At 41.4% G+C, this 12,911-nt stretch overlaps 1 protein-coding gene across 2 annotated transcripts in view; it reads left to right on the forward strand.

The window, feature by feature from the left end:
- The window catches only part of PNPLA7 (patatin like phospholipase domain containing 7), a 116,295-nt gene that overhangs the window by 18,769 nt on the left and 84,615 nt on the right, over positions 1-12,911 (forward strand). For both annotated transcript variants that reach the window (XM_042830550.1, XM_042830551.1), the window contains exons 14-17: positions 4,246-4,346; positions 5,226-5,384; positions 8,992-9,069; positions 9,887-10,092. In XM_042830550.1, coding sequence (XP_042686484.1) covers positions 4,246-4,346; positions 5,226-5,384; positions 8,992-9,069; positions 9,887-10,092 — 544 coding nt within the window. The remainder of the gene's footprint in view (positions 1-4,245; positions 4,347-5,225; positions 5,385-8,991; positions 9,070-9,886; positions 10,093-12,911) is intronic.

Raw genomic sequence — 12,911 nt, forward strand, 5'->3', positions numbered from 1 at the left:
ATTTTCCCAAAACCAAGTAATCTACTGTATCTGCTATCATCTTTCATGGGAAAGATGACATATGGCTCTTGCTTGGCTGATTGTCCCAAAGAGCACATAACGTGACTTTATTGCTTTTAGGGGAATATTTTCAGAGTGGATAATAAAGGTGATTTATCATCGAATGCACTGTTGAGGCATTTATGATGCTCTGCTGTTTTGATCCCACAGCGTTTGTTTCAGTGAGTTTCAGCTGTCTGTCCTGTAAATGTCTTCCTCTGAGCCAGTTGTTTGGCTTAGCTTTATATTCAGGGCAGAGAAACTAGAACTTCTTGGGTGAATTCAGGAAGGAAGGCATCCATCTTTAGTTAGCTGAGTAGCAAACCAACCATCTTCAGATGACTGGGAGGTCACACGCAGGTACAGTACTGATTGTGGAGATACTGTTAACATAGAAGTCACAAAGCTGGACAATCACAATAAAGCTATCCTGGATACTTTAGAAGATACATTTATTTCTTATGGTGGCTGTTAAATAACTGGGGAGGTGAAAGTGTGAATGTGGATTTAGAGAGAAGGGAGGCAAGATGAGGGAGCCTGCAGTGCTATGGCTTTGCCCCAGGGTGAGTTTTCTAACACTTCTTGCTAGCAAGTGAAGTTACCAGTATGTATTGCAGAGAAGAAAGGCTAGAGAGTTTTTTATTAGCTTGGTTAATTTTTAACGATAGAGAATTTATTAGCAGAAACTGGAGAGGAAGCAGTGTGAATGTATGATGTCCTCACTGTGCTTAGTAACTTCTCTGCTGCTGTCCAAAGGAATAACTGCAGGATAAGGGGAAATGGTTTGAAGTTGAGGGAGGGAAGATTGAGGTTGGATGTCAGGGGGAAGTTCTTTAGAGAAAGAGTGGTGAGGTGCTGGAACAGCTGCCCAGAGAGGCTGTGATGCCCCGTCCATCCCTGGAGGTGTTCAAGGCCAGGTTGGATGGGGCCCTGGGCAGCCTGGGCTGCTGTGAGATGTGGAGATTGGTGGCCCTGCGTGTGGCAGGGGGTTGGAGCTTCGTGATCCTTGAGGTCCCTTCCAACCCTGGCCATTCTGTGATTCTGTGGTGATCAGCAGGCCTTCTTTCTGAACCAGGGAAACAAAGGGAAAATACAGAAGTGATTCATGGCCGTTTGCCTTTATTTTCATATGTGCTAGGTTGCTTCTCACTGTGTGTTAGAAAATGTGCCAGCAAACTTGATTTGGTGGTGAATTAAGTAACACTTACTTGAGCCTTGGAACACAAATGCTTTTTCCCTTAGGTAAATGGAGTTCTTAAGTGAAAACTGCCCATGCAGCCTGGTTTTAAGGCAGAGTCCATGCATGAAAGCTTTTATGTGCAAGGATCCCTGCACACTTAACAGTGATACTGTCCATTTGTCCTTCCTCTCTCCTCTGTCTGTCCTAAGTGTTATGTCAGGGTACACTGAGCTTAGCAGAGAAAGAAAATTAATTTTTCCTGACTGAAGAGTGTATCTGATAGGGTAATTATGATTTGCCTCGGTTAACAGAGCTGATTTCTAGGCTGTGGTCACTGCTTAACTTGCACAGAAGGCATTCCGGTGTCTGTAATAAAAATATCATGATCCTATTTCAGATTCTATTCTGCTGCCATGCTGTGGAGATATTGATTATGTTGATTACTAATTCTAAGGAAAGGGAAATACCTTTTATTAGAGTCAGACAGGAGCTATTATCTCAATGGTATCTCCTTGATTTGCCTGCCTGATTAGAAATAACAAAAAATGCTGGAAATGATTTTGGAGAAAACACTTTTGCATCAGTTGCTCCTGAGGTTTGAATGTTGGTTTGTTTGTTGGATGGCTGGCTGACTTCAAATGTGGCAGTTATGTGAATGAGGGTGGTAAGTGATGAAATGCAATCCTGCCAACCCGTGCTAGTCTGCTCTTAAGTGCACTGATGCTTTATGTGGAGAAAGATGTCATTAGGTCACGTGGGGCAACTGAACTGGTGGACGAAGGAACTAGATGAACTAAATTAAACAGTGGCATCTTTTTTAGGTGATAACTTCATCAGCATCGCTGCTCCTGGCCATAGGTGTTCCTTACCTAATTTTTTCAGGTTACATAGCAATTATCTTTGTTGTTTTCATTTGTTCCTCTTTTAATCAAGGAGAAAAGTTGATTTGTCTTCCTTTGGAACTAAAACCCTGACATGCAACTGCGTGAACTGGTACAGACATACCTGAAGAGGTGACTAGCCTGTGAGAAAGAGCTCTGTTAGCTTGGGAGCACAAGCACGCTGCCTCTAGCTGCTGCATGCTAGTGGGAAGAATCTTGTTTGGGAGAAACTGCTCTGTAGCTGTAAACAAGTGTCCTTGCTTTCTGTGACATGCGTTGTTTATTCTGAAACGTGGTGCTTTATTGTCTCCTGCATTAAGAAAGCAGGTAGCTGTGAGTGAGTTCTCAGAAGGAAAGAGACAGCTGAGGTGCTGCCAAGGAATATGTCAGTTGCCATTGTTTTTGCAGTGACTTCCATCCCAGCAGTGTGTGGGATACCAGTGAGCATGTGTTCATCAAACAGGATTGCATTCCACTCTCGAGTTTCCCACTGCCTTCTGTTCTTTTGAGTCAACAGTTCTAGTTAAAGCTTCTTCTGCTATATCCTTTCTAACTCCCATTTGAGCAACAAGACAGTTTAATTAATTGCTGTGTGGGAAGCTTGTATCTGTGACTGAGATTAGAGGCTCCTACTTTGAATAGAAATCTAGTAGACGTTCTTTCGCTCTTAGAATCCCTCCTTTTTTTCTTTTCTCTGATTCTGAACATGCAGAGCTAGTAGTGGGTGATGTTCTTCATCCTACATGGCCCTTATCAGATCATTTAGGTTTTAGCTGGGTAGTGTGTGTTTACATTTAACGTGCACTTGATGTATGGGGTCTTAGTAATTATGCTGACACTATGTTTTGCTGGGCAATGTAATTGACACGCAGTCAGATCGGTCCATATGGAGTTCCATGCTGCTTCTGTCCAGCACTTCTTGCTTGTAATAATGGGGAGAATTCAGCATTGCAGTATACATCTCTGCTGTGTATGGCATTCAGTTCCTAGTGGAAAGAGCACTTTCCTGATTGTGTGGTTTGTAAGTTTTGCTGATGGCATCTTTGGGGCGGCTTGTTGGGGTCTTTGTTTCTTTGTTTTGTTTGGAGACTGATTTTGTAATGTGACCCTGGTGACAGATGTGGATTTATGACATGCAAAGGAATTGTTCATGTTTGTAGGCAGCATGGAAAGGAGTTTTCTCAGGCAGGTCTGAATCTCTGGTACCGCTGGATTTTTTCTTTGTCTGAAAAATATCTCTATGATAGGAATCTTTTCTGGAAACTTTATTTCCTGAGATATTTTTGGATGTTGAAGTATGACAGGAGTTGTTACAGGTTTATTTGTTAAAAGAAGCTGTATTCTCTGCGTGGTTCTTAGCTATCTAACAGAGTTGAACTTTTGTGTGAGTCATCAGGCTGGTATGTGGGTATCCTGCTTAAGGTAATTTATCAGAAGTGCTTTCCAGTTCTGTTTGTGTTACTGAGCGTCTCAGACAAGTACCTAGAAAGTGCATGGAACTGCCAAGGAGCCAATGTAATTAAATGTGTTAAACATTAGCAGGTAAGGACCAGAAGTTTTGAGTGACTGCCAATGGATGCATGAAGTGAGACCTGCAAGAGAGGTCCTCATGTGTCTCTGAGAATGCGAGGTGCATCGAGAGTTTGGACCAACTGTAGGAAAGATCCTAAATAACTTTCAGGCATGGGTGGAAGCATAGGGAATGATTTTCATGGAGAGACTCCAGGGGAACTTGCTGATCATAATATTTTCTCCATGAAAACTTGCAATGCAATGGATATAAAAGGTTTTTGGTTTAGACAAAAGTTTGAAAGCATCGTTTTCTGGAAACACTGAGGCAAATCTGTAAATTTGGTGGGGATGCCTGATGAGCTTCAGATCCAGAATGATTATCTTTTGCTGAGGGAGTCTTGATACATATCGTGTTCATGAGTTCAAATGGGAAAATCAGAAATTTGTATCGGATCTTCCAGGTCAAACAGAAGCAGGAAATACACTGGAACATGAAGGTGCCGCTTTGTTCAGTCCTCGGCTTCTGAAAGGACAAGCATGCACATAAAGATGCTTGAATTTTTATGCTGCTTGGTATTTCTAAGGTACTCTAAACATGGGAATATTGAAAAGAAAATTCTGTGTTGCTTGTAGGTACTTCCAGCGGTGCGAAGTCAGGCATGAACATGGCATATGAGAGAGCCAGAGTGCACTTCAGCCCAGAGGAGCCTTACAGCAGTCCTGCTGTGGGCAAGGTGGGTTGTTTCATTTGGAGAATCCAGCATATTTTTCACACTGTACCTCCTTACTCTTCCTTTGAGTAATTTGAATGTATTAATCTGTGTACGAATTGTGACATTTGTTTCTCTTGTATTGCTTTGTTCTAGACTTGCAGCATGCTTTTGGTAACTGTTCAGGTTTTTTAGTGAAGATCTTGGAACTTTCTGGAATTCCCCCTGTCTAATAAAGGCCGATTTCCTCATCAAGACAAGGGAAATTTCCCTTGTGACCATTGCAACTGCTTGATTTTTAGACATTACCTTCCTCTGACTCATTGAGAGGGTTGTTTGGAACCACGTTGTATCAGTCAGAGCTGCTGTATACAGCAAGGCATTAAAGACTTGTATAAACCTGTGAACTTCCTGTCAGACTTTCAGTCGTGACTTATAAATCTGTTCTTGTGTGCTTTATTTACAAGCTGATCTGGAAATTAGAGCACAGCAATATTCTGGGACCGTGAAACTTTTAAAATCAAAATCTGAGAAGAAGCCGTGTCTCAGTTTGCCCTCGTGGTGCCTTTGTCTTTCTCCATCTTTGCATGCTATGTTGATGGAGTTGAGTTCCACGAAGTTGGCAGTTTCTGGAAAGTCACACTTTTTTCTTTCATAAACTCTGATAAGTTTCTTTGTTTCACTAGTGTCAAGCTTTGCATAAAGGCATAAGATAATGTAGTTAGCAAGCTGTTTCTGTCTAGGAAACCAACCTTTTTCTTTTTTTTTTTTTTTTTTTTTTTTACCTCCTCTCCTTTGGCCACCAGTTGTGGTGGTTGTGAGAATGTGTGATATTGAGAGTACTTGCTGCTTAGGTGCCAGTCTTAATGTTCAGAATGCTTGTTTTCTGTCTGTTCAATGCAGTCCATATTGAAGAAGACTGTGACGGTGACAAGAACTCCTTTAGCAGTGTTCCATTACACTGGTCGTGAGCTTGCTGCACAGGAATCCTCTAATAGCAAACCCATCGATGCCATCCTCGAAGCAGCAAAGAAAGACCTTTCAACCTTGATGAAACTTGATGTAAGTTATTGCAGGGAAAAAAACGGCCTTGTTCTTGCTTTTCATCTCATTCTGCCAGGCATTAGAAAGTAAATTGTCTCCCAAATGCAGTATAGACCAGCTGAATGTTTTATTCTCCAGTCTGTTGATGTTATTAGTGGGACTGAAATAAATCTGAATTATTTGGCTGTTTGGAAAGCCCATACTGAAGTGCACGGCATGAATTTTTTTCTCACTGTGCACACATTTGTGCATATGAGAAGTGTGCAGTTTCTGCCACACTGTAATTTCATGCTCCTGTATACTGTGTGAATAAGCTGTGTGAAGGCATTCGGGCAGTGCCTAGATCTATTAATCCTCTTGGCATTGCACCTAAGTGTCTCGTTTGATTTCAGAACTGAATGTCTGTGTTTGGCCGTTGACTGTGAGTGCATTTCATAACAGTGACTGTGTGCCATGCCTGTTCCAGGTTTTAAGTGCCTGATGCCCTCACAGTTGTCATTATTGAGTTCACCTTTCCTTCTCACCTTCATGTCCAAAATGAGCAAGACTGTCTGTTTTCACTGTTCCTATGATTCCAGTTGCATTTCATTGCTTCAGAGTTGTATCTGTTGATGGAGCTCATCACACAATTTGAAAATCGTACAGCTGTCTAAATTGATCACAGATATCCAACATTTATTGCAGTGTTTTAGTAACTGTAGTGCATTGATGCTGCCAGAGGCTTTGGCACAGCCACTGCAACCTCCTCTTCTGGTTTAAGAGCTCTCACCAAGCGACGTCTGCTTGACTGTCAGCAAAACTTCAAGTACTCCAGTTCTGGATTCTCATGTTTCTTGTGGATTTCTGACATATTTCTCTCACAAACTCGAAATCTTGTTCATGATCTTTCATGAGGTAGTGAGATGCATGCTCTGTTGTTGCTGGTTTTACTCAGATGTACAGTACTGTCTGTTAGTCTCCAGCAAAACTGTCTTAAGACACTCATGTTCAACTTCTCAAGCATTTGTCAGCATGAAAAATAACAACCTTTACAGGAAATTCTTGTAACAACTTGAGTAAAATAGAACTGTATGTTTTTATCTGTTCTGTTCAGCCTTGCATTCTTGTTAAGGCCGTTCTCAGGCTTTGCTTACATAAACACTGTGTGTCCAGCATACAGCTGGTAATTTCCTGTTTTGCCATTTCGGATCAAAAATCCCAAAATCACTGAAGCTATTTAGTGCAAAACATTTGTTTTTGGACCTAGGCAAAATTTTTCAGTAATTAACAGCTAAGCGATTAGAGTTGAAGTTAATTGGAATTGTCTAACAGGCAATCTTTTAACACGGAGATGTAAATGATAATGTAACAGGGCAGGCTTTTTGAGCTCTTGATATTATAGCAGCTCTGGTTTCACAAGATAAGAATCTGCTGCTACACTAAATGCTGGAAACGTTTAAAGGTCGTGGTTAATTTCTCCTGCATGCTGTAGCACAAGTTGATTCTTCTACGGGCAGAAGAAGAAAGCTCTGACTGTAAAATTTGTATTCAATATATTTACACCAATGGAAACTGAATTGTTGGAGCTCTTCTCTTAAATGAGCTCGGGTATTTTATTTATGAGCTGTCTGGAGGCATTTTGAGATGCTGTTTTTCAGAGAAGCCAATTGCAGTGAATAAAAACCATGTTTTGATGGCAGATGGTGCTGCTTTTTTTCATATCGTGATACAGAGAGAGAAGAAGAGATAATATAGTGGAGTGGCAAGTGTTATTTCAGCTGACCCTTAGTTACATGACTACTTAATTCAAATGTCTTTCCTTTGTATCAAATAACTTGAATCCTTGGGACTTTGTCGTGGGCTCCTTTCAGTTGCTACCACTCCTGTATGTGCTTGGCTTCATCTGAAGTTTATGAGTAAAATAATGCTGGAGGGCATATCTTCTGCATCAGCTTTATGGGAATTGAATCATTTCCTTAGACCAAAAAAAAAAAAAAAAAAAAAGCCTGTCCCAGTTAATTTTACGGCTTTCCTTTGTGGGTGGTTTGTGTTTTCACTTCTGTATCATGAACTTTTACCACAGTAGACAACAAATTAGTAAAAGAAAGGTAGAACTTCAGTGTGAGATTCACTCTGTTGTGTTAGCAGCTTTCTTTACAAGCTCCTGGCTGGGGGCTGGCGTGGAGGGGGTCCATGCAAGGAACTGTGTGCAGCTCAAGCTCCGAAACTGTGCAGTGCTGGTCTTGGATTTGCTGGTCTTCTCTGTTGGGGAGATGGATCTTTTCTGTGGTTCTTTATTGCCTCAGCAGAGAGGTTATGTCAAAAGTGAGATTTCAAGGACAGCTTGGAGATTGTTAAGTCTCCTTCTGTGCAGAATCAAACATTAAGTCATTCCTGGTTTTGTCTAAATGTTCGTAATGATCTCTGGTGACACAGGCTTCACAGCTTTGCATGCAACCTATTTCAGTACTTCAGGAGTCTTAGATAGAAACAACATCTTTGTAAGGATTTTTAGAACTAATGCAGCCAAAAAAAAGCAATGACAGTTTATAAGTAGATCTGGTTAGGGAGCTTCTGTGTCTTTACTGTGGGATACTTTTATAATTAAGAATTTTATATAAGGATAGGTAGTCCAATACAACCATAAAAGCAAATATAGGCCAAAAAAACCTCAGAAATTACTTGAGTTGATATTGCTGAACTGAAATATTTTGACAAGTGCTTGTCGGGTTATTTTTATTGGATAAATTCCCATGAGACAGTTTGGTTTCAATAAAACTTCTTTTTTTTCGATGAAAATCTGTTCTTCTTATCAGCTGTAGGTGTAATGAAAAAATCAGATCATTTTTCTTGCTCTGTTTTTCTCAACTGAAAGTTATAAAAGCCTGCCATGGCAGTTACGTGGCCAAGTGCTCACATCTCAGCTGCAGTAAGGTAATGTCTGTAGGCCAGTTGTTATGCCTGCATGCCCTGAATTGTACGTCGGTGTACTTCCAGCTCTTGCTGTTAGTGGCTAAAGCACTGCTAATGTGACTCGAGCCAGGATTTGCTCTGCCTGTTCTGATAACAGAATGCTGAGCTGTGGAAGTTGTGCTGGTTTGGGTGGGTTGGAAGGTTTTGCTGAGGCAAAGGAGTCCTGAAGCGTTCAGGTTTGGTGCTGAACAGGATGCAAATAGGATGAGTGGCTCTTTGAGATGAAGCACAGGAGGGAGAAGGAGGGGCCCTGGCTGTGTGCTGAGTGCTGGCTCATGGCGTCCTGTTCCTCCATGATGTAGACAGTCTCTTCTGGTTTTACCTTCTGAAAATAACTTGATGTGTTATGATTTTTGGGGCCCTAATGCAGATCACTTTCCATTATATGCTCTACAGGAGTCTGGGGGTGCAAATGGAAGATGCAAATTCATTTAGAGTTTAAGTTTGGTGAACAGAAAAGAACTGATTTTTTTTTTTTTTTTTTTTCTTCTGGAAGAAATGACTGTTGGATAGAGAAATGCAATAATTATGATATTTTGAGAAGGTTAACATACTTTAAAACATCATCTTTCAGGAATTGTATTTCCAATTTTCTTTGTTGCAATGCATCCTCACGTTGGATCTTTACCAGGGAACCAACGAATGAATTGTACTTCTCCATCCCTTTCTCCAGAATCCTTCCTTGCTGAATGACAGAGTGACACTGCATCAGGTTACTGCTGGGACTGTGCTGTCAAGGCAGGGAGATCAGGTGGGTGAGCACCCTCTGCAAGAGGGGGGCAGAGAGAACACGAGGGTCTGGTTTGGTCTTTGTTCCCACTCTGAACAAAACAATCCCTCACCTTGGCATATCCCAAACCCTGTCTTGTTACCAAGCAATCCCAGCTCTCAGCCTCTCCTCGTATGCAGAGTAACAGTGTGGCCACAGCTTTAGTGAAAATATTGTACTCCTCTTTTTACCTTCTTATACCCCTTCATGAAAAGGCATGGTGGCCAAACACCATTTTATTCTTTTTACCACTTTTTATTCTTTTTCTTTTCCCCTCGTAATTTTTTCCAGGCTCTGTGCTGCAGGCCTTGGTGTATTTACTCCACGTTATTTATTTTTAGCAAAGTGTGTTCAGGATACAATAATAATACAGTGGAATATATGTGTGTATATAATACAGTGTTAATAATAATACAATGGAAATAGACAAGCTTATGCAAAGCACGTGAGGGGCAGCCACAACTTGAATGCTGCTCTAATCTGTTTTGCTGAGCTGCTGCAGTGATTACCCCGCTATCTCCATTCCCAATCCTGTTTTTATTTCTTGAGCTCTTACAGATGCAGATTCAATTTTTCATAACCGTGCAAAGAGAAACACATTTTTCAATACTGTGGCCATTTAGTTTTAAATATTCATGACCTTTTAATAATTCACTGTCGTATTTTACTTTATCGCCTAACGGTTTAAAAGCTGCAGAGGGCCTTCTGGAAAGCAGATTGCCATGATAGTACCGTCGTTGTGATAATTGCTTTTAAAATCTTTGGGGACTCTGTTGAGCTTTGTCTCCATTTTCTCCAGGATGTTAACGTTTGCTTTGTGGTCTCGGGGATGCTTCACGTGTACCAACAGAAGATTGACTCTGAGGAGGACACCTGCCTGTTCATTACTCACCCAGGAGAACTCGTGGGCCAGCTTGCTGTTCTCACTGGGGAACCACTGATTTTCACCATCAAGGCCAATCGAGACTGCAGCTTCCTGTCTATTTCCAAGTCCCACTTCTACGAGTAAGTTCTGCCATGGAAGCTAATATTTAATTTTTTTAAATGTATTTTATGACTCTTTTGAACCAATAGTGAGTGATTAATGTATGTACAGTGCAATTCTACTGCAGTACAACTTGTAGTGAGTCGAGATAACTTATGTGAGCTTTTAAATGCTCAGATGAGCTCTGACCCATCTATCAGAAGGGTTTTGATCTTCAGCAAGAGGTAATGCAGGGAATAGTGGCACTATTAAATGGTGATTATCTCCTTTGTTCTGGGTTTACAGAGTATTTTGCCCAGTGGGGTGTGATTTATGACCTGAGATGCACAGACTTAATAATCCAAATAAGAGATTCCAGCCAGAGCCCATTCTTTGCTGGCTTAAGCACTTTTTTGTCAGGCCATTTTCCTGAGCACATGATTCCTTTTTTGCTGGAGAATCATATCAGTGTTCTTCCTGACTCCATCAGAGTTGATTGGCCCAGATAGGTGTTGTAAATGACTGGTCTTGGTGTAACTTATGTGACAGTGCTCACCAACAGCACAGGTCAAAGAATAATGCTCCTGTGCAAAATGGATTCCTTTCTGGAAATAATACTTGACTTCTGACTTAAAGTGAGTAATGATATTTAGTAGTTAAAACCCTCACCCAGAGACAGCCACCACTGGTAAATGTCTGTCTCAGTGTCCATATCAGTGCTGAGTGTTCTTGATTCTATGAATCTATGTATTTATGAAGCTACTGTTAAGACAGTAGTTCATAAACATAATTGTTATCAAATACCTCAATTTCTAAACTGCTTCTTCAGCTACTTCTTGAGTGTGCTGTCAGTCTGGAGTTGGGCTTCGTCTAGGGCCACTAGGATGATCAGGGGGCTGCAGCACCTCCCCTCTGAGGACAGGCTGAGGGAGCTGGGCTTGTTCAGCCTGCAGAAAAGAAGGCTGTGGGGTGACCTCATTGCAGCCTTTCAATACCTAAATGCAGCCTACAGAGGGAGGGGAATCAACTCTTTGGAAGGGTGGATATGTGTAGGATGAGGGGAAATGGTTTTAAGTTGAGGGAGCAGAGATTTAGGTTGGACATCAGGGGTAAATTCTTTACCCAGAGAGTGGTGAGGTGCTGGAACAGCTGCCAGAGAGGCTGTAGATGCCCTGTCCTTGGAGGTGTTCAAGGCCGGGTTGGATGGGGCCCTGGGCAGCCTGGTTTAGCATTAAACGTGGAGGTTGGTGGCCCTGTGTGTGGCAGGGGGTTGGAGCTTCATGATCCTTGAGGTCCCTTCCAACCCTGGCCATTCTGTGATTCTTCAAGCTGTCTTTTCTAGGCTGCTGCTGTGTTACACTGTTCTTTCTACTTTTTACTTTCTAAGGAATTTTAATTGTTTGTTTGTGTTCCTAATAATTTCTACCAGTCTTATTCTGTAGCCTTGTCTTTCTACCTCAGGCAAAAGACTGTATTCTGCAAAACTGAATATGCTGCTCTTGGGTGATCAGCTGTCTATGTGCAAGTCTGTGTGTTGGATATCAGATATTTGGTTTAATTTCTGATAGGTGCTGCCCTGTTGTTCCATCCCATGAAGTGTTAGATGCGTTTCCACTGAACTTCTAGTTCTTTATTGTTTTCCTTCTTGTTCTTAACTTGAAATTATACTTCGTATTCTCAGCCAACCATCAAATTTCTGCCTTTTTCCTCTCTTCTGCAGTTCTGATATCTGATAGAGTCCTGGGCAGACTCTCTTATTTGCTTGAGCTCATTTTTGTGATGTTTTCCTTCCTACCTGCTAAGAATTGAGTTGTCTTTTGTTTATGTCAACTTCCATTTTTGCTTCCATTAATCTATCAGTGATCTCTTACACAACAGAGTACCACCTCGTCATCATTTTGTGGACCTTTCCATGTCTTTCTTTTTGTCTTTAAAATGTCTGTTGCCCATTCGGTGCATTTTACTGTCTCTGAATCCTTCAGCATTCAATCATCACAGTTTCTCATGAAGTCGAAGCTTCATTTCCAACTCTTGTTCCCATATTTAAAAATGTCATTGCAGAGTCTTTCAGAAGCATCTGCCTTCATCATCTGTAACTCTCTGAGAAAAGAGACTTGTTACTAAAGCTTTATTTCTCACTTTTTATGCATTTTGCGTGTAGTCCTGCAATCATAGGCTTTCCTTGTCTCAGAATCTTGTGGGTTTGAATTATATGTTCCTGTCATCTGATCTTACTGACCAGAAGTAATTTGACCAGAACCTTATTATTCTCACTGCTCTCCAACAACTCTTTCTTCCTTTCTTGTTGCATACATTACTCTTTCTCTGATCTGCCCCTGAGCTGTGTGTTTTTCCTCAGTGGTTGATGGGCAGGTGAAGCAGAACGTGGTCAGTAGATGCTATCAGACAAAGAGCACAGTAATGGAAGTAGCCCAGGGTGCAGAATTGCTGGTTGGATGTTGCGCAACAGATGAAGTCCTTTTCACTGAAACCTTGCAGCAGGAGCCTTTCATGTGATGCTAATGTGCCTAAATAATGATCTGTACGTGTAAAGTTTAAGTACAGGGGGGTGACACAAGCTAATTATACAGCTTATACCTTAAATGTTTTGCTGTTTTGCTAAAGTGATGTACTAAAAGTACAGTGCCTACAGTGCCTACACTGCAACTGTTGGTGTCTCCTGGTGAATAATGTAACCGAGGCTCTCTGGAGGAATATGCTCAGGTTCCTCAGTACTGGGAGTAGGACTCTGTCACACTTTTCCTTCAGTGGGTTTCACAGTTTGGAGTCTAATCACGTATGTCTGCCAGAGAAGTAGAAGTGCTTCGATTTTTATTTTGTATTGCTAGCCAAGCTGAGC

Source organism: Centrocercus urophasianus, unplaced genomic scaffold (genome assembly GCF_019232065.1).
Source record: "Centrocercus urophasianus isolate 14NV4802_14NV808 unplaced genomic scaffold, USGS_Curo_1.0 seq_34, whole genome shotgun sequence".
Lineage (NCBI taxonomy): Eukaryota > Metazoa > Chordata > Aves > Galliformes > Phasianidae > Centrocercus > Centrocercus urophasianus.